The 26,266-nt window shown below is 37.8% G+C and overlaps 4 protein-coding genes across 7 annotated transcripts in view; 1 reads left to right on the forward strand and 3 right to left on the reverse strand.

The window, feature by feature from the left end:
• LOC100701623 (SPARC (osteonectin), cwcv and kazal like domains proteoglycan 2) overlaps positions 1-6,833 on the forward strand; it is a 47,159-nt gene extending 40,326 nt beyond the window's left edge. The window contains exons 9-11 of the mRNA XM_003441904.5: positions 1,940-2,002; positions 2,951-3,088; positions 4,764-6,833. Of these exons, the coding sequence (XP_003441952.1) occupies positions 1,940-2,002; positions 2,951-3,088; positions 4,764-4,909 (347 nt within the window). The 3' untranslated portion in view covers positions 4,910-6,833. The remainder of the gene's footprint in view (positions 1-1,939; positions 2,003-2,950; positions 3,089-4,763) is intronic.
• On the reverse strand, positions 1-15,416 carry sar1aa (secretion associated, Ras related GTPase 1Aa). Of its 3 annotated transcripts, none has more exons than XM_025909737.1 (7): positions 15,288-15,416; positions 13,831-13,903; positions 12,284-12,403; positions 11,928-11,993; positions 10,845-10,948; positions 10,610-10,741; positions 1-33 (listed from the first exon to the last, which is right to left on the reverse strand). In XM_025909737.1, the coding sequence occupies exons 2-7, from the start codon at positions 13,886-13,888 to the stop codon at positions 16-18; spliced, it is 498 nt and encodes a 165-aa protein (XP_025765522.1). In that variant the 5' UTR covers positions 13,889-13,903; positions 15,288-15,416; the 3' UTR covers positions 1-15. The 3 variants fall into 3 exon arrangements, with proteins under 3 accessions (XP_025765522.1, XP_003441851.1, XP_005471436.1); XM_003441803.5 differs by lacking the exon at positions 1-33 and adding an exon at positions 8,557-10,516 and having other exon boundaries at positions 15,288-15,415; XM_005471379.4 differs by lacking the exons at positions 1-33; positions 11,928-11,993 and adding an exon at positions 8,557-10,516.
• Positions 15,417-16,317: 901 nt separating this feature from the next.
• On the reverse strand, positions 16,318-20,159 carry ppa1a (inorganic pyrophosphatase 1a). The gene is made up of 12 exons (XM_013269427.3): positions 19,894-20,159; positions 19,643-19,817; positions 19,388-19,452; positions 18,985-19,038; positions 18,733-18,852; positions 18,561-18,647; positions 18,352-18,478; positions 18,116-18,243; positions 17,857-17,942; positions 17,294-17,363; positions 16,941-16,980; positions 16,318-16,862 (listed from the first exon to the last, which is right to left on the reverse strand). The coding sequence occupies exons 2-12, from the start codon at positions 19,701-19,703 to the stop codon at positions 16,834-16,836; spliced, it is 867 nt and encodes a 288-aa protein (XP_013124881.1). The 5' UTR covers positions 19,704-19,817; positions 19,894-20,159; the 3' UTR covers positions 16,318-16,833.
• Positions 20,160-21,728: 1,569 nt separating this feature from the next.
• On the reverse strand, positions 21,729-25,995 carry lrrc20 (leucine rich repeat containing 20). Of its 2 annotated transcripts, none has more exons than XM_005471378.2 (5): positions 25,793-25,995; positions 23,180-23,268; positions 22,769-22,918; positions 22,428-22,595; positions 21,729-22,336 (listed from the first exon to the last, which is right to left on the reverse strand). In XM_005471378.2, exons 2-5 carry the CDS (start codon positions 23,247-23,249, stop codon positions 22,200-22,202), a joined length of 525 nt encoding a protein of 174 aa, XP_005471435.1. In that variant the 5' UTR covers positions 23,250-23,268; positions 25,793-25,995; the 3' UTR covers positions 21,729-22,199. The 2 variants fall into 2 exon arrangements, with proteins under 2 accessions (XP_005471435.1, XP_005471434.1); XM_005471377.4 differs by lacking the exon at positions 25,793-25,995 and adding an exon at positions 25,251-25,545.
• Positions 25,996-26,266: the final 271 nt, after the last annotated feature.

Below are 26,266 nucleotides of genomic sequence, written 5' to 3' on the forward strand. Positions count from 1 at the left end.
CACGGAGAGCGGAGTCTATTTTGAGTCGAAGCTCTAAACAGGTGAAATAAAAGCTAGGTTAACGAAAGGAAACACTGGGTATGCACTGAAGCGATGAAACAGGCTGCTCGTGAATGCTATGAAGTGTGATACACAAAATCTGTTAAAAAAGAGCGTGATATTCTAAGTCAAGGATTAAGGATTAACACATTGAAATGTGGCCACATATGGTGGTAAAATAAATGTATCATCTATCAATCCGTGACATTGGGCGAGAGGTGGCGTACACCGTGAACAGGTTTCTAGTTCATCACTGTGCCAACAGAGGAAAAGAGTCATTCACATCCACACTCATGGCCAACATTATTCTGGGAAATACTCTACAGAGTGTTCTGCTAAAAACAGACACACTTAGCATGTTGTAGTGGGGGAAAGCAAAGAGCTTTTCTTAATCCAGAATTTGAATATTTTTGCACTTAAAAATCAATAACATTTAACATGGAGTTCTTTAACCTCTTCTACATACTTTAAAGCACAAGGTCCTCTTCACTTTAGACTTTGTCAGTTTATAAGATGTGTTTGAATGTGTTTATTCATCACTAAAGTGTAGACGGATCTAAAAAAAACCAAAACTCCCCATCATGATTGGCATATCTCCTGCTGTGCAATTTGGGACTGTTTTTGTCATGTGGTGTTTTCGTCTTTGACCAATTGAAGGTACTTCTTCATGCCTCCCTAAAGCTTGCCCACAAATGAGTTTTGTCTCTCTACCTTGTTAAAGAAAATGTATTCCTCACTTGGTTTAACCTCAAAAGCCTTCTTTAGCTGTCAGTATCTCTCACTGCTGGTCACTACTATAAAATACAGACTGTATCTAAAAGATAGACCTCTGTATATTCTTTAATTGGCCAGCAGGGGGTGAGTCGTGTTGTTGTAAAAAGATCTAATTTTATTCTCTCAATTAATCATTTCAAGCCTTACTGAATACATCATTGTATTTATTTTGTAAAGTACGATCTTCTTTATACTACAGTAGTAATTAATAACACATAGATGTTATTTATAGGCTGGACAAGGGTTTTTTTTTTTAACTATTTCTGTTTAGTCACAAACACTCTGTACTGGTTTTGAGCCATTGCACTCTGATCAGTAAGGTATAATGAACATGTAATCACAGTAGACTCGATTAACGTGGAAAAACTGAGACATTTTTGTTAAAATTCCACTTATTAATATGAGTAATTATGCATTAATTTTCTTGCCTGGCCAGCTTGAGGTCAAACTGGGGTAAAAGAGTTTGACATTAATGAGGTGGCGTGCTCAGAAAATTTTTCGGAGCTTGAGCGTCTTCATAGATGCTATCTCAGACATAACCTTAGCTTCAGCTGCCCACACGTGCCCCATCTGACCTTTACTAAGCAACAGGATTTTTCTGGGACTACACTTATTTGCAGGCTGATTGACCCATCGATCAAGTGTTTAACCTGCATGCAATATATTACTCTTTAAGCTGTTTTTTAAAAGCACAGCACATTTATATATTTTCTCCTTGAGGTGTGACTTGATAATAGAGTAAAGAAGATCTAATAATGCACCTAGTTTTGTGCAAACACAAGAGCATTTCTGTGAAGATGGAGAAATATTTCTCTGAATGTTCAAAAGTACAGAGAAAGGTTTATCGGCTTGGGGGTCAATACAAAGTGTCTTCTTCTTCTTTGTTTCCATTTGTGTCTGTTCTTGAGGTTCAGCTTGCTTTCTTGTCACTCTCGGGCTACATCCATATGTTCTTTCAGGCAAGTTCTTAACAATCGATCACCCTCAAGGGAATGAAATATAAGACTTCTCACACAAATCGATACGGACAAAAAGTGTAATTATGGAGAGCATTGATTGAGATAAAGTTTAGGCCGACGACTTTTAGGTATTGTCTGTCATCACTTTTCTCATTTGATTCTCGCAGAGCCGCCATGCCTTGCTGAGCTGGAGCGGATCCAAGTGCAGGAGGCAGCCAAAAAGAAGCCGGGTAAATACATTTTTCTTTATAATACTGTGCTGTTAAATATATATTTGAAGGTTTTTAAGCACTACACTTGCGCAGGAACATATGTTGAGCAGGATCTTGTTGCTCTTTTAACTCAGATCCTTTCAAAGACATACTATGTCATACAGCTCAGCCATGAACGGTACCATCAAGCTGGTGTGTGCCCTCAGATTGGCTTTGAGTCTCTTGGTGAACTTATGTAACAAAGCACTGGGAGCAGCAGGCAAGAAGCTGTAGAAGGCTCATTAAAGAGATCACAAGCACATGGCCAGGATTAGGCCCTAATCAGGCTGGGAGGGGGGGGATTAGGGGGCAGCACTTGGCTTTGGGAGAGAGCAAGGCTAACACAGAGCAAGGCCGTCTGGCCCAGCGAGAAAGCCACGACATAGGCTCTACATACTGCGTGCTCAACGTACTGTACAACACAGCTGCTTTTCTTTCTTCAGCTCCAAACCTAGACATTGGTTCTCCAATCCCTGAAGCCCACTCGTCTTACTTATTGTGATTTTTCTTTTTTTTTCACAGAATTGGGGTGGGGAGGGTTGGACCTTGTTAGAGAGCTTCGCTTTGGGTTTGACAAGTGTCCTGAGGGATGCTGAAACAGTGGAGCTCTGTCACAGAGGCTGTCACTATATTTTCATATGCCACTCTGGCAATAGAAGGAAACACACCACATCACCAAATCGTATCCACCAAACATATGTGTGTTTGTGTAAAACAAACAGGGAAAGTTTTCACTGTCTCCATGGCATTCTCTGCCAAAAAGCTGCCTCTCTATCCTAACTGATGGTCTTATCACAGGTTCACTAAGGCGTGCTGGCATTCTCGTTTGCTGCACTCATTTCCAGCATCAGTAACAGGCAGCTATGTGTGCTCAGGGTATCAATATTCAAGAAATGGCTGCGTGTTTGTATGTGTGGGTCTTTGCAGGGATGTACATTCCCAGCTGTGATGAGGACGGCTACTACAGGAAAGTGCAGTGCGACCAGAGCCGAGGGGAGTGCTGGTGCGTGGACCAGCACGGTGGAGAGATGATGGGCACCAGAATCCATGGCAACCCCGACTGTGGTAAGAGGATGGCAAACAAATACTTTCAATCTCCATCTCCTGAAGTCGTGTTTTGTCTGAATCCTCAAAGTTAGGTACAAAATAGAAGTAAGATGATATTAGGCAGGTTCTAATGAAAATCAGCTTTATTCAAATAGATTTCTCAAGCCAGGGTTATTTATTTTGTCTCTTTTTATTATTGGTATACTTGAAATTTCACTTTTCATATTTAAGATTAGACAGGTTGTAATTTTCTCATTACATTTCTATGGTTTTCCATTTGTTTTTACACGCTCTGAGCTCTCAGTTGCAAACTTGAGAAGTTTTTACATTTTCTGCAGTGCAGGAATTAATTGCTTCGCTCATTCAATCCCTTTGTGGATTTTAGAGTCAGAAGAGCTGTACCAAATTATTAGTTTTGTGTCAGAGGAAGAAAAATAGTATCCAAGATTCAGTCAGTACTGCTTGTTTTGTTTGATCAAAAGTCAAAATCCAAACAAAATTAGCTACCGACAAGAAAACAGGCAATTCAGCACTAACGGAAAACAACTCTTCCTGCAGAAAAATACAGGTCAATTGGCTGGACCAGAACACTGTCCAGAGTATTAGAACAAATTCTCTTGGATAGGTTTGATAAGAAAAATAAACAAAATGCAGATTTATGTGTACTGAACAAAAGATACAACAATGTTTGCTTGACGCATGAAAAACTTTGGACAGAATTAATCATGGTGAATTGTTTATCACTACACTATCTTATAAGGGTCATGTATTACTGGTATTCAGTATATTTACAACAAATATGGTAGGAGGATATTTGAATCCTCGCAGGCGGGGGTGCTTTCATCAGTTCTTTTTATTGAGTGAAAACATGATATGTATGCATTGTATGGAGAGTCTTATTTACCATCTTAATCATGCCGTAGTAAAAGAGTGGAGTGATTTCTGCTGCAACTGAGGAGGACTAGAAGCAACATTTTCTCTCATTCTATTTGGCAGACCAAGCAGTGACTAAAATATGGCATTTGGGCCAGATCATCAGGACTGAGCTCTATGATGGTGATTCTAGCTCCAGTGTTGTACGCAGAAGCAAATGTGCTTTCAAACATGTTTTGCATGTCTACAGATGATTTTTTTTATCCTTACCCTACTCCAGATTATACTGATTATTTGTTATGCTTTTAAAGTAAAACACAATAAGCCAATAAGATGGACAGGTGCACTCCAAATATTTATGAGTGGTTATTTATGTGGCAATTAATGGATTCTAAAACTATAGCTAAAATGCCTACAGTAAATATAATTTCCATATACAGGAGTCCACTAGGTTCTGCTTTGGTCTGAGTGATGTTTCATCATCAGATGGTGAGCTTTAGTGTCCTTGGTGTGTCTGCATGCTTGCCAATTTTCTGTGATCATGCAGACTTACCCGCAGAGACTTTACATTACAATGCACCAATTGTGAATATGCCCCAGGCGGCAGACTTCAGAGACGTATAACAGGAATGACTACTCGGCCATCATGTCTCCAGCTGTCTGTGTCCGTGTATGCAAGAGAGTAAAAATCAAAGCTTTAGCGACATAAAATATTGTTCTTATTTCAGGAAACAAGTCCTGTTTGTGTTGCCGTCTCTGTGTGTTTCTTGTTTTTTTCATTTCCTTCTGAAATTAAGTTGATCTGATCCACTTTTTACAGATGAAGTGATGGGATATTCTGGAGATTTTGGAAGTGGAGTGGGATGGGAAGATGAGGAGGAGAAGGAGGCGGAGGACAACGGGGAGGAGGCAGAAGAGGAGGAAGAGGAGGAAGGTGAGGCAGATGATGGAGGATACATCTGGTAGAACTGTGTGACCCCTACACAGAGAGCATGGCTGCTGGCCTGAAAATCTACAGAGACGGCTCTCTCCTAAAAGCTAAAAATTATGGGGTTCGTGCTCGGGAGGTACGGGATTGTCCTGGTGGGATGTGTAGTGCTTGGCAGGTCCAGTGATGAAACGATGACCAGTTTTTTTGTCTTAGATATGTGTAATTGCTTCATTCTATTCTCTGTTTTTTGAGCAACAGAGCTTTTTTGGTTTGTTTTGCTGTCCTGAAAACCAGGACCCACTGACTACTGCACCATTGGTAGCTGAAGTCCATCAGAATTCCTATCTTGTTCAAGCGCCATCTATGCATATAGAGATTACCAGTAATTTTGTATTGTGTAAACTGTTGCTTGAGTATTAGAGTTGTCGTCCCACTGGAATGACTAGAGATCAGAATTTAAACAAACAGTTTGACATTTTGGGAAATAAGCTTATTTATGGGGTTTTTTTTGCAGAAGTTAGATGAGAAGCTCATTACCACTGGAATAAGGACCAGAAAGGGGAAGACAGTTGCTTTGCTCTTTCTGTATAGAAAAAGAAACAGCCAAACATTTAACATTCATCCTAATAGCCTCGCAGGGAGCTGGACTCAATCCCAGCCATCTAAAGGGGTCTCCAGTCCATCACAAGACCAAAAAAGTTAACATTTATATCAAGTTTGTTTGAACCTTATTTAAAAAAGCGCTAGGGGAAGAAAGAGTCTGGCACATCATTTCCTTTTTCACACTTTGTCTACAAATGAAAATGTGATAATTACTTACCTTAAAAAGCGCTAATACTTGGGTTAGGATACCTTTAAAAGTAGCTACACTAGCTGATCCTACCTGACATGAAACAATCTGACAAATGGACCAGTAGTGATCACATTAAGAGAATTATAGATCTGCTTCTCCCAGTAGCTCTACATCTGTTTTGGTTCCCTCTCACCACTCTCATGACACCATTTTCTGTCTCCAAGACACCTGAAAAGCAGGCACTACCTCCCAATCAGCACCAAACAGCACAGATATACACATTTACTGTAGCAGCTGGCGATAACAGTGGAGCATTTAGCAGCTAAAGGACCAGAGATTTCCCTTAGGAGTTGGTAGATCAAATCACACAGTTACTAAAGCAGAGTAAATACTGGATTTACATTTGCCAGAAGATAGTCATGAATGTGATAAACGCTAATATTCTATCATTGGTTATGTAAATAAGTTCACTATGTCAGCTGTGCCCACAGCTTGTTTCCTCTGCCTCAGATGGCTAAAAAATTTCACAGTAATTCTGATCTCCAACTTGCCTATTTAATGCTTTTTAAGTTTGCTTTCCAAAATGTCAAACTTTTCCTTCGAAGCAGCTCAGCACAATGTAGTTATGTATTTCCAAACTGATTATGTATATAAATCCAGTGAATCAACTGTGACGGAAGCTTAGAGGATTTCAGGTCACTATGGTTTCAAACTATTTTTGTGAAGGTCAAAGCAGTTTTTAAATTGTACATGTTTTACTATTTAAGTGGATGCACAGAACTATATACGGTACCTTTATTCCCAGATGGATTATTGCAAACCTTTAGAATGTACTTTAATGACGTCACCCACAGTAGAAACCACTAGTCGCTGTCCTCTGCTGACTCTGAAATCATGTCAAAGAATGTGCCACAGATATTTGTTTTCTTTGCAACTTGAAATACTGTATTTTGTGTTTCTAAAAGGAAGTGTGCATTACTTGAAGTTCTGTGTGTATACTTGAATTTACACTGTATTTTTTTTTCTATGAAAATATTGTTGCCATGTCTTCATTCTTGCTATCGATAGGCCACACATTTGTTTGTTTTTAGTATTGCATGTTAGTAAATAAGAATGTAATTCTTGGCTGAGCACTTTACTAATAAAGGCAATGGAGCCAAGTCGTATGTTGACTTTTATTCTTACATCACAGATTAAAATGATCACTTAGAGGCGGATGTGTTAGGAATCGTAGTGACGGTGGCACCGAGTCACACGCTGTCTTTACTATATTTGATTGTGAGTATTTTTAGATGATCCTGCAAGACAGGCAAAGAAAACTGTGCTCAGGTGCCTGTGGGGAAATTACTGTATAAGATAAAGCTAAATTAACTGTCCTCATTATACTGGGAGTAAATAACCTGACAACTTAGCCTGCCACACATAGCCATTTCTGCTTATTCTAAATCATGAGCTGGTTGTGTAAACATGAATAGAACTACGTTCTTATCAACTTTGGGTCCCCAAAATAGTGCATGAAACACAGAAGGTTGTCACAACTAAGGCGTGCTAAAGCTGTCAGTACATTTAATCATGTTTAACAAGGCACTGACAAAAACCAATGTCATCATGGAGCCTGGGAATATTTACAGAGATATTTGGGTGCTACCCCATGCTAGAAGAACAAATTACAGCAGCTGGTTGCTAAATGAATGATAAATGTTTGAGACGGCACTGTTTGAGGTCAAACGGATTACGCAATTGGGAATGAATGGATTTGAACTTCGTTACTTAGCAATCCTGTCGAGTTAAAATCCTTGGATCAAACCACTTCGTCGTGAAGCGGGTCTGACAAATCTAAATGCAAGCCTCAAACGTGCAGCGATTTCAAAGCCAGGACTAAAAAATTCAAAGTAATTTCTCAGAAAAGTGACAACCAGTGAATGGCCAAAAGAACTGAGTTAATGTGGTCACTTCTCTTGGAGAGTATTAGAAGTCTGCCAGCGCTCTGAAATAGCTGCAGTCTGCTGATATTACGGGGTGCATCACCATAATTAAGCCTGTAGATAAAAGCGTTAAAGCCTTTCTACACGTCGATGAGTGAAAGGAAAATTTCCGTGATGTGCTTCGGCTGAAAAAAAACACATGACTGCATCTGCTTGAGTTGCTTGGGGTATTTAATGACAGGTCTGAATCAAAAATTACTCCAAGATTACCAGCTTGGGGCTTCATTTTGGCTGATAACTTAGACACACACACACACACACACACACACAAAATGAATATTTAGGAACCATCTGTAGCAGCAGTCCCAAGTCTTGCGATTCTATCCCCATTCTTATTTTATTAGTAAAATAATGGTTTTTTAATCATTACAGTTTGGAAAGGAGGTTTATTACTTCTTGTAATAACTATATTAATAATTCTGTTTCGTAATTGTATTCCATCTGGAAAGATCAGGTTTCCCAGTGGCATTAAATTAAAAGAAAAAAAATTAATACACTGAGATTCAATGTGGTAAAAAAAATGTTAAATATCAAAAGCGTAATTGTGTGAATATTTTCCATAGCCTTATAATAAATAATACTGGACAGGCATGATAAATGCAGCTACAGAGTGAATCGTTTCCTCCAACCAAAACAGAAAAGGTGTTTCAGACTGGTTACTTTCCACCTTTGATGTGTGACTCATCTTATAATGACAATGCTAAGATAATAATTTACTGTAATGAACTTGTATGAATAATGTACAGGCTTAAAATACCACCCTAGCAAAGATTTTAGTAAACTCCTTGGGGGCAAAGTTAAATCCTACCTCCAAAAATCCATATTTATAGCAATTCCACCTGAAAAAGGAATGCTAGCATGTGAAAACCAGTGGAAAAGGAATCAATCAAAGAGACAGGGCCAGTTTGGTCTATAAAAAGCAGGTTTTATTACATGTCAACTGCTTATTAAGTAGATCAAACTTTCACATCGTTCTGTGTGGGTGATGTTATTTAACATGAAACTATATTTACTGATAGATGCTGAAAATATCAAATCAAGTACTATACAGTTACAAATAAGTCCTTCATAGTGTTTTTTCAAGGGCAGTAACTGTACAAGCATTTACATCAGTATTATACATAATTTACATGTGTTCGGTAAGTGGTACACAACGCTGTTGAAAGGAAAAGCAGTTTGTTAACACGCATGCTACATTTTAGTAAACAAACGAGACTCCCTGTATGAAGTCTGTTTTTATACATATCTTTTAATCTGGGTTGTAAATATTCCTTCACATATTAATAAACCACATATCTAAACTGTAAACAAGGGCTGCTGAAAATATGGTGCAAAGATCACATGCCTCTCTTCCTGTTTTTGTACTTCATGTTTCTCATAATGAGGATATAAATGTATACAGTGCGTTGTAAAAAAATAAATCAATAAAAATCAATAAAATATTTTCATGCAAAGAAAAAAAAAAAACACCCAAAAAACCCCAAATCAAAAGCAAACTTAAATTTCAAGTACGCTGAATAAGATTGGATTAATTGTTTAGTTAAGCATGTCAACGTTTGCATGTGCACTCTTGTATCTTTTCAGACAGTCATAAAGTACCTGCAACACTTGAACCTGGGTAGTTATTGAATTTAATATATGTCTCAGGCTCTAGATACAATGAATGAATAAATAAATAAATAAATTAAAAAAACCTTTTTTTCAGTCTCTCATTCAAATATTGCTGCTTTAACCTGGACTTTTTTCTATGCTTGATTCAAGTAAAACCGCGAGGAAATACTGAGCAGAGAGATGGGACACTCTTTTAGTGGGTGTTGTTTAAGACTAAGATGAAAAGACTCAAAAATACATATATTCTTTCCTAGTCTGACCTATATTCTATGAAGGATGGTTTTTTTCTTACAGTCTTTGTAATACAATATAGCAAAGGACAGCTTTTTTATCTTTGAATTCTATATTGGACGGCCCATAGATAATAAGCTAAATATGTCGGTCCTCCTGTCAAATTAGCTGCCTTCAACCCAGATCCTCAACGCGTACAGGTTGATTTCACAAAAACCAACAAGCCAGCTTCATTGAGATGCCGAAAGCAAGCAGCACATTAATCACAGCACACTTATCAACATGATGTCTAATTTCACTCAGTGTACGCCATCATCTTTTCATTTAACTATTTTTTTCACCTTTCTTGATGACTAAAAAGGGATTTTTATGTTATTTGGCTCAGCACTCAGCATTGAGGATGTTTTTTGTTGAAGTTCAACATCTGGGCCTGTTAATCCCGTCATTAGCATACATCTTTGGCTTTATGTATTAAATGCTAAAGCTGTGCACTAACAGACAAAATGAACTAAAAACCATCTTCTGTAGTTTTTTATTTATCTACAAGAATGATCTGAAATTCTAAACTAGACCGTCAATTCCAGACTAGCCCCTCATGATCCCCTTGAGCCCTTCTGTTTCATCACTCGCTCACTACTAAATTCCAAGATAAACACAGAAGTAATGCAACACTGAACCGTGCATATCTACATTACTGCATACTGCATGGGCTGTAATCTGGTATAACGCAACCTAATTTATATTTCATGCAACTCAATTGTCTCTCAAATTAATAACACATTTAGGACAGTTCACGTGAATTTAGGAATTAAGATATTCTTAGTACTAAGACCTGGAATTTGGATGGGCTGACACTCACTAAGGATCAAACTTCTACATCCTTTTTGGTTAAGCTCATCTCTTTGTCAGTCAATATACTGTGATAACCATCTGAAACCTTCCCCATAGCCTTGTTTTTTCAACACGCTGCACATGAAAATCTCCAGGGGTCGAGCATTCAGCTCCTTCAGCGACACATTTCCCTGTCAGTTACAATAAGGATCGATTAGGATGACGATCATATGTGCTCCTGCATATTTCTGTGAATTAAGAAAGGATCCTCATGACATGCCTACCTTCCCGGTAACTTGGCCATCAAGTGCAAAAGCTCCTCTAAGTCCTCCTTCGCTGATAGCTTCGGGACGGTCAATTTTATTCCCTAACACCAACACTGGTACATTGACTATGGTCTCATCTGCAAGGAGAGCCTAGAAAAAATAAAAGAGACAAACTAATCAGCAATCCATTGCTAACACACAAAAACAGTCCTGTGTGGTGGAAACAGTTTGTAACAGCAATGTTTAACCTTACATCAAGTTCAGTCTTGGATTCTGTGAGTCTGTCATGATCTGCACAGTCTACAAGAAAGACGACTCCATTCACAGCTGGCAGGTAGTTCTTCCAAACTCTTCGTGCTATAAAGAAGGGAAAAACGGCTGTGAATTAGCTGCCTTTGCAACAACTCTACATGAGTCTCTGAAATTCAGCAGTCTCACTATAAACCTTTGAAAATATAATTGTGTCCTGTCTCCTCTAGAGAAGCGGTAGTTCACACATCCTCACATCTAAATACACACAAATACAGATGAACTATTTTCAGCTAATATGGCTAATTACGCCTCAAGTCAAGTTTAAGCTGCTTGCCACTAATAGCAATGATAAACAGTGTTACTTATCTAATATTAAAGTCTAATTAGACAGCAATGGACAGATGTGGAAATAGCATTTTAATTTGACTGTACAAATCAAATATAGGTTTTCGTCTTACCAACAGATTTAGATCATTTAGATAATGATTTTCAAATGAAACTATAGAGGGTTAGTATTCTCTATCTTTATTTTGAACAGCACTGGTACAAATTCTAATTACAATACATCCTGCCTTTAAATTTTCTGTTGACATGTGTACAATGAATCAGATCACTCAGCATTCAAGCGTGAATGCATGCGCTAAAAATATCAAATTGAAGAAAAACAACAGATCAGTGTGACGGGGGTCTACAGAGACACCATGTGGCAGCCATGTGAACTGATTTGTCAGTCTGTCAGTTTGGTTATACAAGTTTCTGATGACAGGAGGTGCTACCGTTGAAGATAACATGGGCAGCAGTCACTAATCTTCAACTTTTCAGCTTACAATAGTACAAGTGTATTTTGTGATCTAGTAAACCCGTTTCCTCTCCTTTCTGTATTTAATAAACTTTAAAACCAAATGAATGGGGCGATGTGAACACATATGCTAAAGGTTTGAGAATCAATCAGATGCTCTAAGCCCACAGAAATGTAGTGTTGTTGCTATCCTGTGCTAAATAACTTAAATAAATAACACAAACAAAATAGATACAAAAAATTCAATAGCATCTCACTGCCAGCAGAAATGGAAATAGATCTGACCTTGTACATGTCCTCCGAGATCAAACGTAGTAAATGTCATGCCACCGATTGTTAGCTCCTCAGAAGCTTTGTGTGAAAGAAAATACACCTGAGATTTTTTCGCACATTAACACTACAGTACACTATCTACACTTTAACGAAATACTTGCATGTTAAAAATAAATCAGCCATTATCTATTTACCATATAATGACTGTATAAGCAGCAGAAAAACAAGTGCAATATCACATGGTTTTATGAGCATGGTATTTTTAGAAGACAGCGAGATCACAACCTGTGGCCTAATATAAAGAAAAATCCAAACCAACAACTGGAAAAACAGCACATGGGTAATATGCACTCTAAGTATCCCCTTACTTGGATGCAGTGTTGGAACGTGCTGCCCAAGCCTGTCATCTTTCAGCATGTGTAGGAGCGTTGTTTTACCGGCATTGTCCAGGCCCAGGAAAACTAGCTTCCCACTCTTTTTGTAAAGACCTGAAAGGATTCAGAAGAATTCTTATTTTATTCCACTTCAGGCTGCACTGCACTAGAAACGTCTTTACAAACAACATCATACACGTACACATAACATAGATGTAATGTCACAATTCATTTTGAGATCAGCTACTACACGTAATATACTATACCATTTTTTAATAAAGCACTTTTAAAAACAACAACAGGGCTGCCCAAAGATCATTACAATAACACCAAACATAAAACACAAACACAGGCCAGAGGGAAATGATACAGAGACACACAAAAGCTGTAGAAGTTAAACAATAAAGGAGTACATAAAAAGTAGTCAACATCTCACATTGGGTCGAAGGCCAGGGAGTAATAGTGTGTTTTTAAACGAGTTTTAAAAAACAGCAGGTGAAGAAGCCTGCGTAACATGCAATGGCAAATCCTTCCACAATTTTAGAGCTGCAACTGCAAAAGCTCTATCACCTCTGAGTTTGCTGGTCTGCTGACCTCAGAGAATGAGACGGGACATGTGGGTGAAACAGCGCAGACAAATAAAAAGGGGCACGACCATTAAGGGACTTAAAAACAAATAAAAGGATTTTAAAATGGATTTGTGGACATGCCCTCGCATGCCCTCGCATGTCCACAAATCGAGCAGCTGCATTTTGCACCAGCTGAAGGCGAGCAATAGGAGGCCTGGCTAACTCCAATATATAGTATATTGTAGTCACTGGGATGTGATGTTTTTAAAAAGCATGTATTACTGTTTCAAAGTTGTAGAAGGCTGACAGAAAAGGCTTGATTTTTGACAGCAGCCTCAACTGAAAAAAGCGGGATTTTACCATTGTGTTTACATGAGCTTTACAGTAGGATCCATTTTCACACCTAAGTTTGTGATTACAGATTTCTCGTATGGGGCCAGATAGGAAAGTTTGATGCAGGGGCACTGTTGGTGACACTGGGTCTAAATAGCACAACTTTTGTTTTGTTCTCATTAAAATTTAGTGCTATCTATCCCCTAATGTCAATAAGGCAATCAAAGAGAGGCTGGACAGAGCATGCAACATTGTGCTTCAATGGAAAATAAACTTGACAGTCGTCCCCCCCCCAACCTGGAGATGAGGATCTCATGATTCACATTCACCACAGTGCTGTGGTGAGTTTTAAACCCAAACTGGAACACTTAAAGAATTGCATGCCCAGGTTTGTAAGGATTTGATTGTTATAAAAAATAATTTCCAAAGCTATCTATATGTTGAAAATCTTGCTACTACAGGCAGTTTATATAAGCTTCAACCAGATTGATTAACTGGTCTAGGAGAAGTTAGGGAACAGACATATATGCATATGCTATGATCATTATAGTAACATGTCAGTGCCAGAACAAAATGCACCAAGCTTAGGATGGGAGTACTTTTCTGGTACATCATTTCAGAGCAGCAGACAGTACTCACCTAAGAACTGTAAAATACTACTAAACCCCCTGTAGATCCAGTCAAATAAAAATGACATCCTGACAGCGTGCACCTAAAACAAGAAACAAAGCAGTTTACTAGACAAAATAAAATATGAAAAGCATAGAGATGCCAGCATTATGATGCAATGTTTACATATTTTCTTAAGAGCATAGTGGGTTTGATTTGTTTATCTACAGTGGACTGGAGACTCCAAGCTTATCGATTTCTTTAAGCAATGTTTCCACATAGCAAAGAAATGATGTAAAACTAATGCTAGTGGAGTGGTTATAAGGGAGTCTATAAGGATTCTGACCTACACAGAATCAATAATGGCATCAATTAAATTTTATAAACATACATCAACATTTATGTAAGTAACTCCCAATACAATTTTTAAGCAAAGTAGTATTTATTGCAGGATTTCTGATTTGCAAAGAAACATATCTTCTAACAGATGCCATTTTGGCTTGTCACACTGAGTCATCATACCTAAAATTTCGCAAGTAATAATGTCTGCGAGAGCCGTGCCAAAAAGTGATTGTCTGCCAAGTCTAATATCTTTGCTTATATTGGTAGTCAACAGGATTTACAAAGGAAATATATATCAAATAAAGAAATTTTGCAAGTGTCTTTATGACTTTGCTTTTATTATACCTATTTTGTGTTCTACACTGTGCTCAATCCAGACCTTTTTGGCCACTTAAAAGATCTATATACAACTGTTTTTGTTAGCATTTTAGCAATTTATGCTGTCCTCGTGTTCAAATTGTCCTTGAAAAATACATTTTTCAATGTCAATTAGACTTTTTACCTGGATAAATAAAAAAAATCATATAAAGTGACTTTGCCAAAAGCTGATTGCAGCTTCTACCATGTGACAGGAATTTTTCTGGTTCAAAATTACTTGATATCATTCATTAGAGATATGTTTAACCATTATTATAGGTTAACAAGTCACTTAAAACAGTTGATCCCTTTTCGGCACTGGTCGAAATGAGTCTACAGCTCATAACATGAGGCATCGATGGGGTTTTTTCATATCTGTGACATAACAAACTGTTATCTCCTTCACCTACAGGTGTAGCAAGGCAACTAACGGCGATGCTACCCATCTGTACCTAATGAAATATTTACAAAGACTAATTGTTAGATCTGACTTAATGTTTCACCATGAATTGAAAGCAGAAACAGTGCTGCAGTTTTAAAGGACACCGCAGTATTTAGCTTCCTGCTTCGGCGAGTCTTGTGAAAGATTACCCTGGTCAGCTAGTTAGCATTGACATTGTTAGCCCCGGCTCTTTCTAGAATCTGACCACAAGTGGGTCAAGACACTGTTTAAGAAACGAAAAACCGCGAGTGAAACCCAACATAAGAGACAGCAACACCAGAACAGGCTGTTTCTCAGTGACTTGTTAAATAAAAACGACAGTACTCTCTGAGTTTAGCTCGCTTACCTGCAGCACTGACAAGCTGACAGTTCTCGGTAGTATCACTGGTCTCCTTGGAAACAGTCAATCAGGGGCCTCCTCTTCTTCCTCGTGCTTTAGAGTTTACCTCATAACTTGCATTGGTGCCCCCTCCCGTCGACCAGACGCAACCGATGCTCCAAAGTGTGCTATTAATGTGTCCTGCGCTGTGAAAAGGTTACTATTCTTAAAATTTCAGAAGTTTTTGTCAGTACTTTCACTTCTTCTGTTCTATACTTATACTGAACTAAGAAGAAATTATGGTATTTATACTCCAATACCTTTATTTGGCAGCTGTTGCAGCTTGTTCCTTTACTCATAAAGCAAGACGAGTAAGACTCTACCCATAAATACTGTGCTTGTAAAGTCTGCTTTGCTCCAGTCTCAATGAATAATTTATAGCTCAATAAAACTCTAATCTTTCGTCTTGGAGTATGTTCAAAGAAGAACCCAAGAACCCAAAGCAGGGCTTAAAAATGAAAAAAGAAGCTGATGTATGTTATTATACATTTATTACTTCTACATGTCGTTAACAGCTCTTCTTCCCCTCTCACATGATTTTATTCAATAATAGTTTGAGTAAAAGAATGTTTGAAGGTTCGCAGGCTCTTGAAAGCAGGGCTTTTTCTTTACAAACTGTGCAAACGTTTTGCAGACTTTCACAATAAGGTGATATCTGTTGTATTGCTCATTTTTAAGGGGTCTGCTTCTCGTTTGGGGTGCAAGAGCTCCCGGGTTCAGATATGCACTTGTTCTAGCAAAAGCAGGACACAGCCAGAGGTAGTCTTTGAATATCTTGACCATATTATAATATTATATAAACTATATTTAGTGTTTCAACATATCTGATTTAAGTTACACATACATTATGCACTAGGGCCTCTATTACTTGACCGTTTAGGAGCACCCTTTATTTGCAAGTATAGTTTCTAACCACATTGTAAATGCCTTCAGTTCTTATTGGAACTGACTGTTTAATTGCACGCTGCAGAAAAAAACAGCATGAGACCTTTTCACTCACAGCTAAAGGCTTTAATAGGAAGTCATTTATAATCTTAAACAGGTATTACATCTTAGGAACGGTACATACATCATGTAGTAGAATCGCCGATATTGTCATATAACCCAATGAATTATTGAATGTAAGACTGTAAAGGAATGGGTTTATATGCCTTTTCTTTCCGTCTGTCTTATCAAATGCTGTTATCCACTTTAGAGCCACATTCTTTCGATAAGCACAGGTATAAATGATAATGACAATATAATTATTGTGTTGACATGGTTTAATATAGTGTTTATTTTTCAAAGTAAAATCAAATTGTATTAATTTCCCATTAAGTTAAATGACAAAAAATAATGAGAGCTTTCATGTGATCTGGATTTTAAAAAACCCACATCAGCCAATGAAGGTTGAACAACCAAGCAAGTAAATGTTATATGAAGTAACCAAGACACATCAAATCCACAGGAATCAAGGAAGGAGGGATGTGGGAAGACTTCACATATTTCCTGTTTCCACCCAGGCTGTATCTTCTCACTGGTCATAGTAGAACCATTTGTCAACTGAAAAAAGTAAAACATAAGATTTAAGTTCCATGAAGCAACAATACAGAGTTGCTGCAAATATCTATAAACACCCACCTGAACTTGGAATAGGTTCTTCATCTCCAAAAGCACATGCCTGCAGGAGTGAAATGATTAAATGGTGATATATTTATTTGCTTAACTAATCACCTTTAAAGTTCATGAGGAATACATGTGCATGTCATTAATAGACTAATTAAATGCTGCCAAGTTCTGAGGGCCTATTTTCTGTTTTACAGGAAGCCATTAGATGCTGGTTTCTTTTTGATCTCAAAAACATTACTCTTATAGAGAGCAGCTGGAGTGAAATGAAAGAAACCGCCTTTAGCATTTCTCTGTTTCCAGTTTCTTCACTAATCAAATAGGAAGGTATGACTGCTAACATGAATTTAAAAATAAAATGGACTTACAGACTTAACTACTGCCTCGGCATCCCCAGCAGAGCAGCAGAACGGACTATCTGAAACGCTGGTGTTCATGCTAATCAAAGAAAGGAAGACTTTTTTAAATTGAGCAATTTTCTGCCTATACACATGTCTTTCTCACCCCAAAAAGTGCACATATTTATAGTGTTTACCTACTGTTTTACTTGCGCTAAGAAACACATTACCAAAGCAGCTACAGTGCTGTGAAAAAGTATTTGCCCCCTTCCTTGTTTCTTATTTAGGTAAGTTTGGGTAGCATGTTCCTGTTAATAAATAAAATTGTTTAAAAACTGCATTTTGCAGTCCCTCGGTTTGACTAATATTAAAGTTTGTTTGATGAAGAAATCAGGAAGGGGGGCAAATGCTGTTTCACAACACTGTACATTATATTTTATTGTCTTCCTGCTCTATCATCTATGCAATGCAAATCATTGGCTGGAGAAAATTAGGGCAGGAAGTGCCTCTAATAGCATCTGTCACATAATGTTACTGAGCTTTATATTTGCACACAGCATTTTTTTGTTTTTCAAATTAATCAACTTGTTTACCAGTTTAACTCGCCGGCATTGGTCATCTTAGCAATCAGTGCCTTCCAAAACTCATTTGTGCTCTTCACTGTTTCAATGGCAAAGTCCTGGAGAATACAAAAGAAATACAAAATCAAAGCAACATCCCCAGCTGTATGTCTCTAAACTGAAAATGTAATCATGTATGTATTGGGACAGATTCAGTATAGCTAAAAATATAATATCAGAAGTGTAGTCAGATGTCAAACCAAGACCTAGCCTAAAATGCTGAACGCTGTACCCGGTCCTTGAACTCTCCGTTAAAAGCAAACTGATTTTCAGGTTTCCCGTCTGGTACTTTGTATCTTTTAAACCAATCAACAGTTGCCTCCAGATATCCGGGCTTAAGTCGCCTCACATCATCAATATCTGCATGAAATGGAGAAAACGAAAAAAAAATTTAATTCCAAAAAGTTCGCAGAGTCTTCGCATATTTTCCAGCAACATAAACAACTTTGATTTTTAAGTTATCCCTACTGTTAAAACTGCCAGCTTCTGGGTCCTCAGTATTGATCACTATGACCTTCCAGTCTGTTTCACCCTCATCGATCAAAGCCAGAGTTCCCAACACCTTTACTTTGATTACTTCTCCTCGAGAGCACACCTGAGGATTAAAGATACTGTTTTGGAAAAGCTGCAAAAAGCACCATTTCAGTAAGTCTCTTCAGTCAGACTTGTTCCAGTACCTTATTTCCTATGTCACATATATCGATGGGATCATTGTCTCCACAGCATCCTGTGTCGCTGTCCTTGTGGTTGGGGTCTTCCCATGTCTGTTAAGGAGAAGAGTATGGGGTTAATTGAACAGAGGCATGGCCTAGTTTCCTGCTGTACATATATCATCTGAGTGGGACTCGCCTGCGGTATAGCTCCATAATTCCAGATATAACCTTTGTGGGGAAACACATTTGCTACATAACGAAGATTGCCCTTCTTCACGTCTTGCTTCAGTGGATTGAGAGGATCTTTAGTGGCAATCTGTGAAACAAAGACATTAAGTACAAAACTAAAAATAGAAGGAAGCACTGACTTAGATTGTAGTCACTACATTACCACAAATATGATCTTAGAAAGCAACAAATACATATTTTTGCAAGATATGTTATGTACCTCCATCTTTGCATTTGTCCACCTTGGAACTTCAACAATGGCATGAAAAATATTCTAAAAGTGGTAAGAGACATAGCTTTGTTACTGTTGTACCTGATGATGAATTCTCCTAGTGGCTTATTGTGCTACTTATAGACTGGCATAATGGTTATCTAAGGAAGGATACAGATCATTGCACCTATGTCTAAGGAGTTTGAAGAGAAACCCAGCAGCTACCACAGTTTTTGGTATCTACTCGATGATTTGTCTAAATAGTCAAAATAGTCAAAATAAGGACATATGTATTTTAAAAAATGCAAATAAATTAACCTGCAAGACAAAATACGGCACAATCAGCAGGTTTTCAATGATATAAGTTCTTCTCTAATATCCCAAAAGACTAACAGCCACACATGATGCTCACCTCTGCTTCATTTGCATAGATGGGTACATCGTGAAAGGGAGAGATGTATTTGCCCTCAGAGTTTTCTATGAAAAGAATTACACAGTTTCATCTCCCTAGTCAAATAAATAATATGGCAACTTTACATCTATTTAACACTAGTGCTCTTGTGATACCGCTACACGTTATGCAAGCAGCTATTACACTATACAGAATCCATAAAGGAATGATTTCCCACAAACAGTCAAACTAGTTCATTCAAAGAGCTGTGCTTACTGAAATACACCCTGTACTCCTGGGTGTTCGGCCTGCCCTTCTCCTCGATGGTAAAGCTCATGTCTGCTGTTGGTTTAAACCCCTCCAAGTGTGGTCTGTTCACTAATTCAGCAGGACTAAGAAGCTCCCGGCAGACAGGCAGTCATGTAAGAAAGGGGAGCAGACATGCGCACTTCTTAAGCCTATGGGGTTAGAACCCAGACAACTACCTGTATTTGACAATGGGGTTGCTGTGGGAAAGGTGTAAACACCTGGTGACAGAACCATGCTGGCTTCTGCCTGTTCCTGTATGGCTGCTGTGCTCAAATCACATCTAGCACTGGCATCTGTAGCTTACAAAAGTAACCCGTGTGAAGCAGAGTTGCTCAGAATAGTAATCAGCAACTAATCCTTTCTGTTACCACTTCTCCGTGGCTGCCACATGCATTCTGCAGCACAGACGTGAAGTTTCTGCCTTCTCTGTGTGTGAAGTGATTTGTTTTCCATTTCCCCGTTACAAGCTGTGGCTCCCGAGAGTTCTTTTCACAGAAAAACAGATGGAGCTGACAGGTGTTAGCTGTAAGCCAATTAACACGGCAGGATTAGGTGGTGTGCAGTGTTGTGACTTCTTACATCTCAAGTTTCACTTTAACTGTTTGATAACATACTTATGAGCTGGTTTTTGGAAACACTGAGAAAAAAGATTTAAATTAGCTTTGATTTTTGCATGCTTATGTAATACATTTGAGCGCCGAGTCCTTTTCTACTTGAATGCCTTTAAGTTTTTATATTAATCTTTTGTACCAAAGTTTTATTTATTTATTTTTTTCATTTGCTTGTTTTGTTTTGGCTGAACTTTTTTATCTCACTTAAATCATGCATTTCATTCATATATTGTTATCCAAATAAAAAGTAGTGTCATTGTTGTGTCAGAGTAAAAGTGCATTAAAGCACCTTATGGGAAAAAAGGAAGAAAAACACAAAATACACGTGCAGGAGTTCTATGCTTATACCTTTGTCGTGCAATTTCTATATTAAATTCATGTAACTGTACAGTTCTTTATCATATATAAAGTATTAACTTTCAGCTATTTATATGAAAAATCCTGCTGTAAACCTAACTAAAATGTGCAGTGCCAAAAACAGCTTAATATAACCTGTCAAACTGCACAATAGCACCAAAGAAAGACTGCTTCTCTGCCTATAGGTACGGTAATTAAAACAGTGAATTAAAGAGGAGCGTGATGCTGAGTGCAAGGTCACACTCTGGGAAGCAGACAAGTCACGTGGCACTGAAAGCTTGCCACCAGGCTAAATGTCTAAAGAACACTCTCCTTTGGCAGACTTGTAGATGTAGATGTATTTGATGACTTCTCCCAACAGAAATTATGTGTATTCAAACCCATTTTCACCATAGAAAAGGTTTATTTGGATTATTCGTTCACCAGATCTTCTTGGTTTTCTAATGATACACGCAGACTTGAAACTCTCTGCTCAAACATCAGGTGAAATAATCCAGACTCAGCAGGGATGCTATTTAGTGTTCCTGAGGAGTAAAATACTTTGAATTGCTCTTCTGAGCACCTGTCTCCGTCTTCTGGAGCTTCTATTATATATGGAAGGTTAAAGCACTTGACTAATATTTATACAGTCAACTGGAATTATCCAACTTTGAAAGTGGCTACAATACCTTCAGGAATCTTGAAAGGATGTTATTCTGTGAGCTCATCATACTGTATCTACCTGTGTGAGAAATACCTGCACTCAGAGGGTGAACTACAGACGACATTCTGTGTGTACAGACTGATTATCTAAGCAATTGCTGTTCTCTTGCTTGTTTGAATTATTGCTCCAGCTGTAATCTATGTTCTAGTCCAATTCTTTAGATTTTATTTTTGCATGTATAATATTTAGCCAAATGTTTCTTCTTGCAAAGCATTTTTCAGGTACAATCTTAGCTTCCAGTCAGTTTTATTTGCATAGCCAAGTGTTTCACTGATACTCAATACAATCTGTTCTTAGATCCTTGATTTGGATAAGAAAACACTCACCCAAAATGGTAAAAAAATAAAAATAAAAGTGGTGTGTAAGTGTACAATTATCAGACTTTTCAAACATGAAAAGATTTAAAAGCAGTCCTGAACACTTGTACTTCTGTGCCATTTAATACAAACTCAGTATTGTATATAACATAACCATCTCAGCAAAGTTACCAGGTAAAAAAAGACAAATACACAGAGACTGCTTAGTTTTCAAAGTATATTTGTTTTTTCCTCTATCAAAAACAATAAATAAGCCATAATAAATATATAATTAGAAACAATGTCAAATGGTGTATCAAGAATGAGTGATTTAATTTCCAGAAGTCTTAATACCAAAAGTAGAGCCTACAGGGTTCCCAGCAGCATTGAAAAGTCAAAGAAAGAGGTCTCCGCACAACTCTGTTTTTGTTGCTTGTACAGTATAATGATATCCTGAAGTATTTTTGTTCTACCTGTAACACAAAACTAATTCAATTTAAGCAATTAAAGGCACACAGCTCCATGCTACAGGAGGTGAAATACATTTATCATTCATTTTAGGACTCTGCTGTTGACAAAATGTCAAATTTGTGAGGAGACTGCAGAGCTGACTTTGTGTTTGAGTCCAGAGGGTTTGACGTCACATTCAGCCACTTCAGCGATGGCATGTCAGACAACTTCTCCAGTGGTACTTCTGTAGAGGAAAATTTAAAGACAAAAAGACTGAGACGTGTAAATATGTACCTTTCTGACAAAGAGGATACATTAACAATTTTTTTTTTTACCAGTAAGGCTATTTCCCTGAAGATCAATACGCTCCAGTGTGGCTATTTCAGTAAGCTTATCAGGGAAGATGGAGAACTTGTTATTAGCCAGGTTGATGCTGGTCAGATGCTTCATTTCCGACACAGAATCGGGCAGTTTGGTGAGCAGATTTCCTTGCAGGTCCAGTTCTGCAAGGTATTTCAAGACACGAGTAAATCGAAGGATTGCTTGGCTGTTTTTCCCATCAGAGCACGAAGACATTCTGTCAACGTTTGTGAGGTGAACAGCATGTGAGATTAACAGTATACTAAAGCACAAGCTTTTAAAAAATTAAATAATTAATAAAAAATAAATCCTTTACCTCTGAGCTGAGTGAAAGTTGTAAAGAACTTGCTAGAAACGACCTTCATCTCATTGTCAGCCAATGTGATAACTCGGATGTTTTCTGTGACAGTCCTCAGGACCTTGAACACACCGTCTGGGAAAGAAGCAAGCATGCATTTTGACAGGTCTGCGGAGAAGAAGAAGAACATAGTTATAAAATAATCAAACATTAACATTAACACAGTGTAAATCTATAATTAGTCTGACAATTACACATTATTACTTACTATTCTTATTATTACATTCTGGCATTTCAAGTTATGAAGCCGTCAAATTTAAGCCTATGTTGCCACCTGCTGGTACTATCTCTGACAACAAATTCATTTATATGCTCTGAACAAAGATTAAGTGAGAGACAAAGGAAAGAATATGTTAAAGTGTATCTTACCCACACTATCTTTTCCCTCCTCTACGGTAGCATTAATCCTCCGGGCCACTTTTGCAACAGCCTCAGCCATTTTTCTGCTTTAACTTTTCCTAAGAGACACAATGCAACATTACACATACCTCCACATATAAATGGTAAGATGATAAAATCGTAACTACACTATCAGTCAAAGCTGCTGCCCATGCTGACATCCCACTGAAGTCAGCACAACACAGTCGATGCCTGTTTTATCTTTAGCCACAGGCTAAAAATGAACCTTCTAAGGCTAAATCTCATTAAAGATTGCTAGTACTGATTAATGTCTCACTTTAGTTGTTTAACGTGGACACACTCCAAATTTTTGTGCACTTCTGGTTTTATTTACACAAGGCAATTTCTAACAGAATTTAATGTAAAGGCCTGACCTCCAAGTGTATTAACAGCACGAAGTCAGATGGATTCATATTCTTCTTCATATTCTTTTCTAGCTTAATAAACGTAGCACTGGCACAATATTAAGGTCTTAGTTGTTTGGTTATCTACATTTACATTCTGAACTGGTTAAGTTTTTATTACTAGTTCTGTTCGTTTAGCACTAATTTGTACTCAAAAAAATGATTATCAACAATCAAAAAATAAAAAATGATCAGAAAAATTAGCAAGGATTTTTTTATTTGTTCCAGTAGTCACAAACAAAAGACAGCTCAGGTTAAACAGTTGAGTTGTCTTCTTCTTGTGACTGTTTTATGGGCTGACACAGTGGATCATCTGCCTCTATCTCACCCTACTTCTAGCATCCTTCTCTGTCACACAAACTCTCTGCATGCCATTTTTCACTACATCCATAAATCTTCTCTGTGGTCTTCCTCTTTTACTCCTGCCTGGCAGCTCCACATTCAGCATCCTTTGTTCAGTATATCCCTCTGTACATGTTTAGACCATTCCAGCCTTGCTTCTCAATCTTAGTTTCCAAACTGCTCAACCTCAACTGTCCCTCTCATATACCCACTTCTAATCTTATCCATTCTCATCACTCCCAATGAAAACCTTAAGATCTTCAACTCTGCCACCTCCAGTTCTGCCTCCTCTCTTTTTCAGCAGTATTATTTCCAAAACATACATCATAACAGGTATCACTAAGATCTTGTAAACCTTTCCTTTCACTCTTGCTGCTTGCCGTTTCTGTCACACATCCCCCCAACACTGGTCTCCACCCACACTATCAAACTGCCCTTGCTTTTCAGCTCTCTTGTCCACTGTCTGTTCTGTTGCTTTGTTTGGTTGACCACAGGTATTTAAAGTCATCTACATTTACTGCCTTTACAGGTTCACTGTTGCACCTGTCTCTCTCTCACACGTGAAATCTGTCTTTCTTCTATTGACTTTCATTTCTCTTCTCTCTAGTGCATATCTCCACTTCTAAACAATCATCAAAGTCCAGGGGGACTCCTACCTGACATCACCTGTCAACCTGTCCATTGCCAGTGCAAACGAGAATGGGGCTCAGAGCCGATCCCTGATGAATCACACCTCTGCCTTTAACCCATCTCTCACTTCTGTCACACCTCACCACTGTCTTGTTGTCCTCATACATGTCCTACACCAACCTAACATACTTCTCTATCACTCCTGAATTCCTCTTAAGAGTACCACAGTTCCTTTCTTGGGACCCTATCATATGCTTTCTCCAGATCTAGAAAAAGACACAGTGCTGTTCCTCAAATTAAAACAAAATTAAATTAATTTGAAACTATCTGTTAATTTGTGGTAAAGTAATATTAAAGGCAACTTATAAAACATTTGTTACATTGAATTACAGAGTACTTGAGAAAAATTCACCTTTTGCCCTTCAATATTAAAACGCATTAAGTCCCCAAAGTGGAAACAGTAACATAAAACCCCAGAAACGCTGCTTCAGTGGAGCCTTCATGAAGATCACTTTTCACTTCTGGTTAACCATAAAGCTAGTAAACAAAGCATGTATGCTAACATAAAAATCTTTAGACCTACGTCAGACCTACACTTCCAGACTAATATAATTTCCCCCAATGACAGACATATAGATATGCTCTGTGTCAAAAAAGTCACTTACCTCAAGCCTGCTAGTGTTACCAAAACGGGCAGCTGCCGGTGTTAGCTAACTTAGCTTCAGCTTCTCAACTCACCAGGCAAGTTTAACGAGTGTGTATTTTTAACCAGGGGAGAGGCTGGCTCACTTGTTTGCTGCTGCGCTATTTTTTCGGTCAGTACGATACATTAGCATCACCTCATATAAGCAAAGAAGTTATCAAACAATGCAAAAGCAAGTTAATGCTTAGCTTCGGTTAGGGAAACATGAGCTTCGGTCAGCTTGCTAGCTAACAGACGTGATATTCACGAGCGTCAGTCCTGCGCTTTGAAATTGCAGAACACGAAAATTTAAAATATAAAACAAAAAAATAGCGTTATACACGAATTCCATAAGTAATAAGGCGCAAATACCACAACTAAATAACTTAAATCATATTTAAAATGTATTAAACACGTATAAAAGATTTTTTTAAATAGTTGCTGGTTAATTCAACTATAATTAAATAGTTATAACCACATCTGCCTGAGTGGAAACTGATATTACGAAGTTAAATGTTGTCTTACCTCTGTGTCCTGGTCAGCTATTGCCAGTCTGACCTCTGCCATAGTCATGAATCTGGCAAGTTCCTGGTTAGTCAGTATATTTTCAAAGGATTTGAATACAATGAGCTCTATTGCTTTAGAAGAATAGAACCTAGTTTAGCATTGTTACAACAAACTGCAACTTTAGAGTGTTGGCTGGATATTCCTTTTACAATGCTTTATTTTGAATGTAAGAGGAATTTGGCAGTCACTTACTGTAGATGACTGAAACAGCTAGAAAAGTCCACCTATTTTGAGTGTGAGTGCTTTTGTGAAACAGTTCACACACAATCCTGTTGCTAAACATAAGCTTCACCATGCTATTTGTCATGAAACTGTAGCATCTTAAAAAACATATAACTAGACACCATATAATTTTTAACCAGCATAACAAAATACATATTAAGGGTGCAACATGTACATATAAGTAATTTTATTTTAATATTTACAATAATA

This window comes from Oreochromis niloticus, linkage group LG8 (assembly GCF_001858045.2).
Source record: "Oreochromis niloticus isolate F11D_XX linkage group LG8, O_niloticus_UMD_NMBU, whole genome shotgun sequence".
Classification (NCBI taxonomy): Eukaryota; Metazoa; Chordata; class Actinopteri; order Cichliformes; family Cichlidae; genus Oreochromis; species Oreochromis niloticus.

Excerpts from the sequence above, each read along its gene's own strand:
- sar1aa (XM_003441803.5), bottom strand. The coding sequence starts at position 13,888 with ATGTCATTTTTATTTGACTGGATCTACAGGGGGTTTAGTAGTATTTTA. Across the intron at positions 10,742-10,844 it reads AATCCAAGACTGAACTTGAT|GCTCTCCTTGCAGATGAGAC; the intron begins GTAAGGTTAAAC and ends TATTTTTTCTAG. Across the intron at positions 10,517-10,609 it reads ATGGCCAAGTTACCGGGAAG|GGAAATGTGTCGCTGAAGGA; the intron begins GTAGGCATGTCA and ends TGTAACTGACAG.
- ppa1a (XM_013269427.3), bottom strand. The coding sequence starts at position 19,703 with ATGAGCTTTACCATCGAGGAGAAGGGCAGGCCGAACACCCAGGAGTAC. Across the intron at positions 19,453-19,642 it reads GGAGTACAGGGTGTATTTCA|AAAACTCTGAGGGCAAATAC; the intron begins GTAAGCACAGCT and ends TTCTTTTCATAG. Across the intron at positions 18,853-18,984 it reads GGACAAATGCAAAGATGGAG|ATTGCCACTAAAGATCCTCT; the intron begins GTACATAACATA and ends TTTGTTTCACAG.
- lrrc20 (XM_005471378.2), bottom strand. The coding sequence starts at position 23,249 with ATGGCTGAGGCTGTTGCAAAAGTGGCCCGGAGGATTAATGCTACCGTA. Across the intron at positions 22,919-23,179 it reads GGAGGGAAAAGATAGTGTGG|ACCTGTCAAAATGCATGCTT; the intron begins GTAAGATACACT and ends TCTTCTCCGCAG. Across the intron at positions 22,337-22,427 it reads TCAGGGAAATAGCCTTACTG|AAGTACCACTGGAGAAGTTG; the intron begins GTAAAAAAAAAA and ends TTTCCTCTACAG.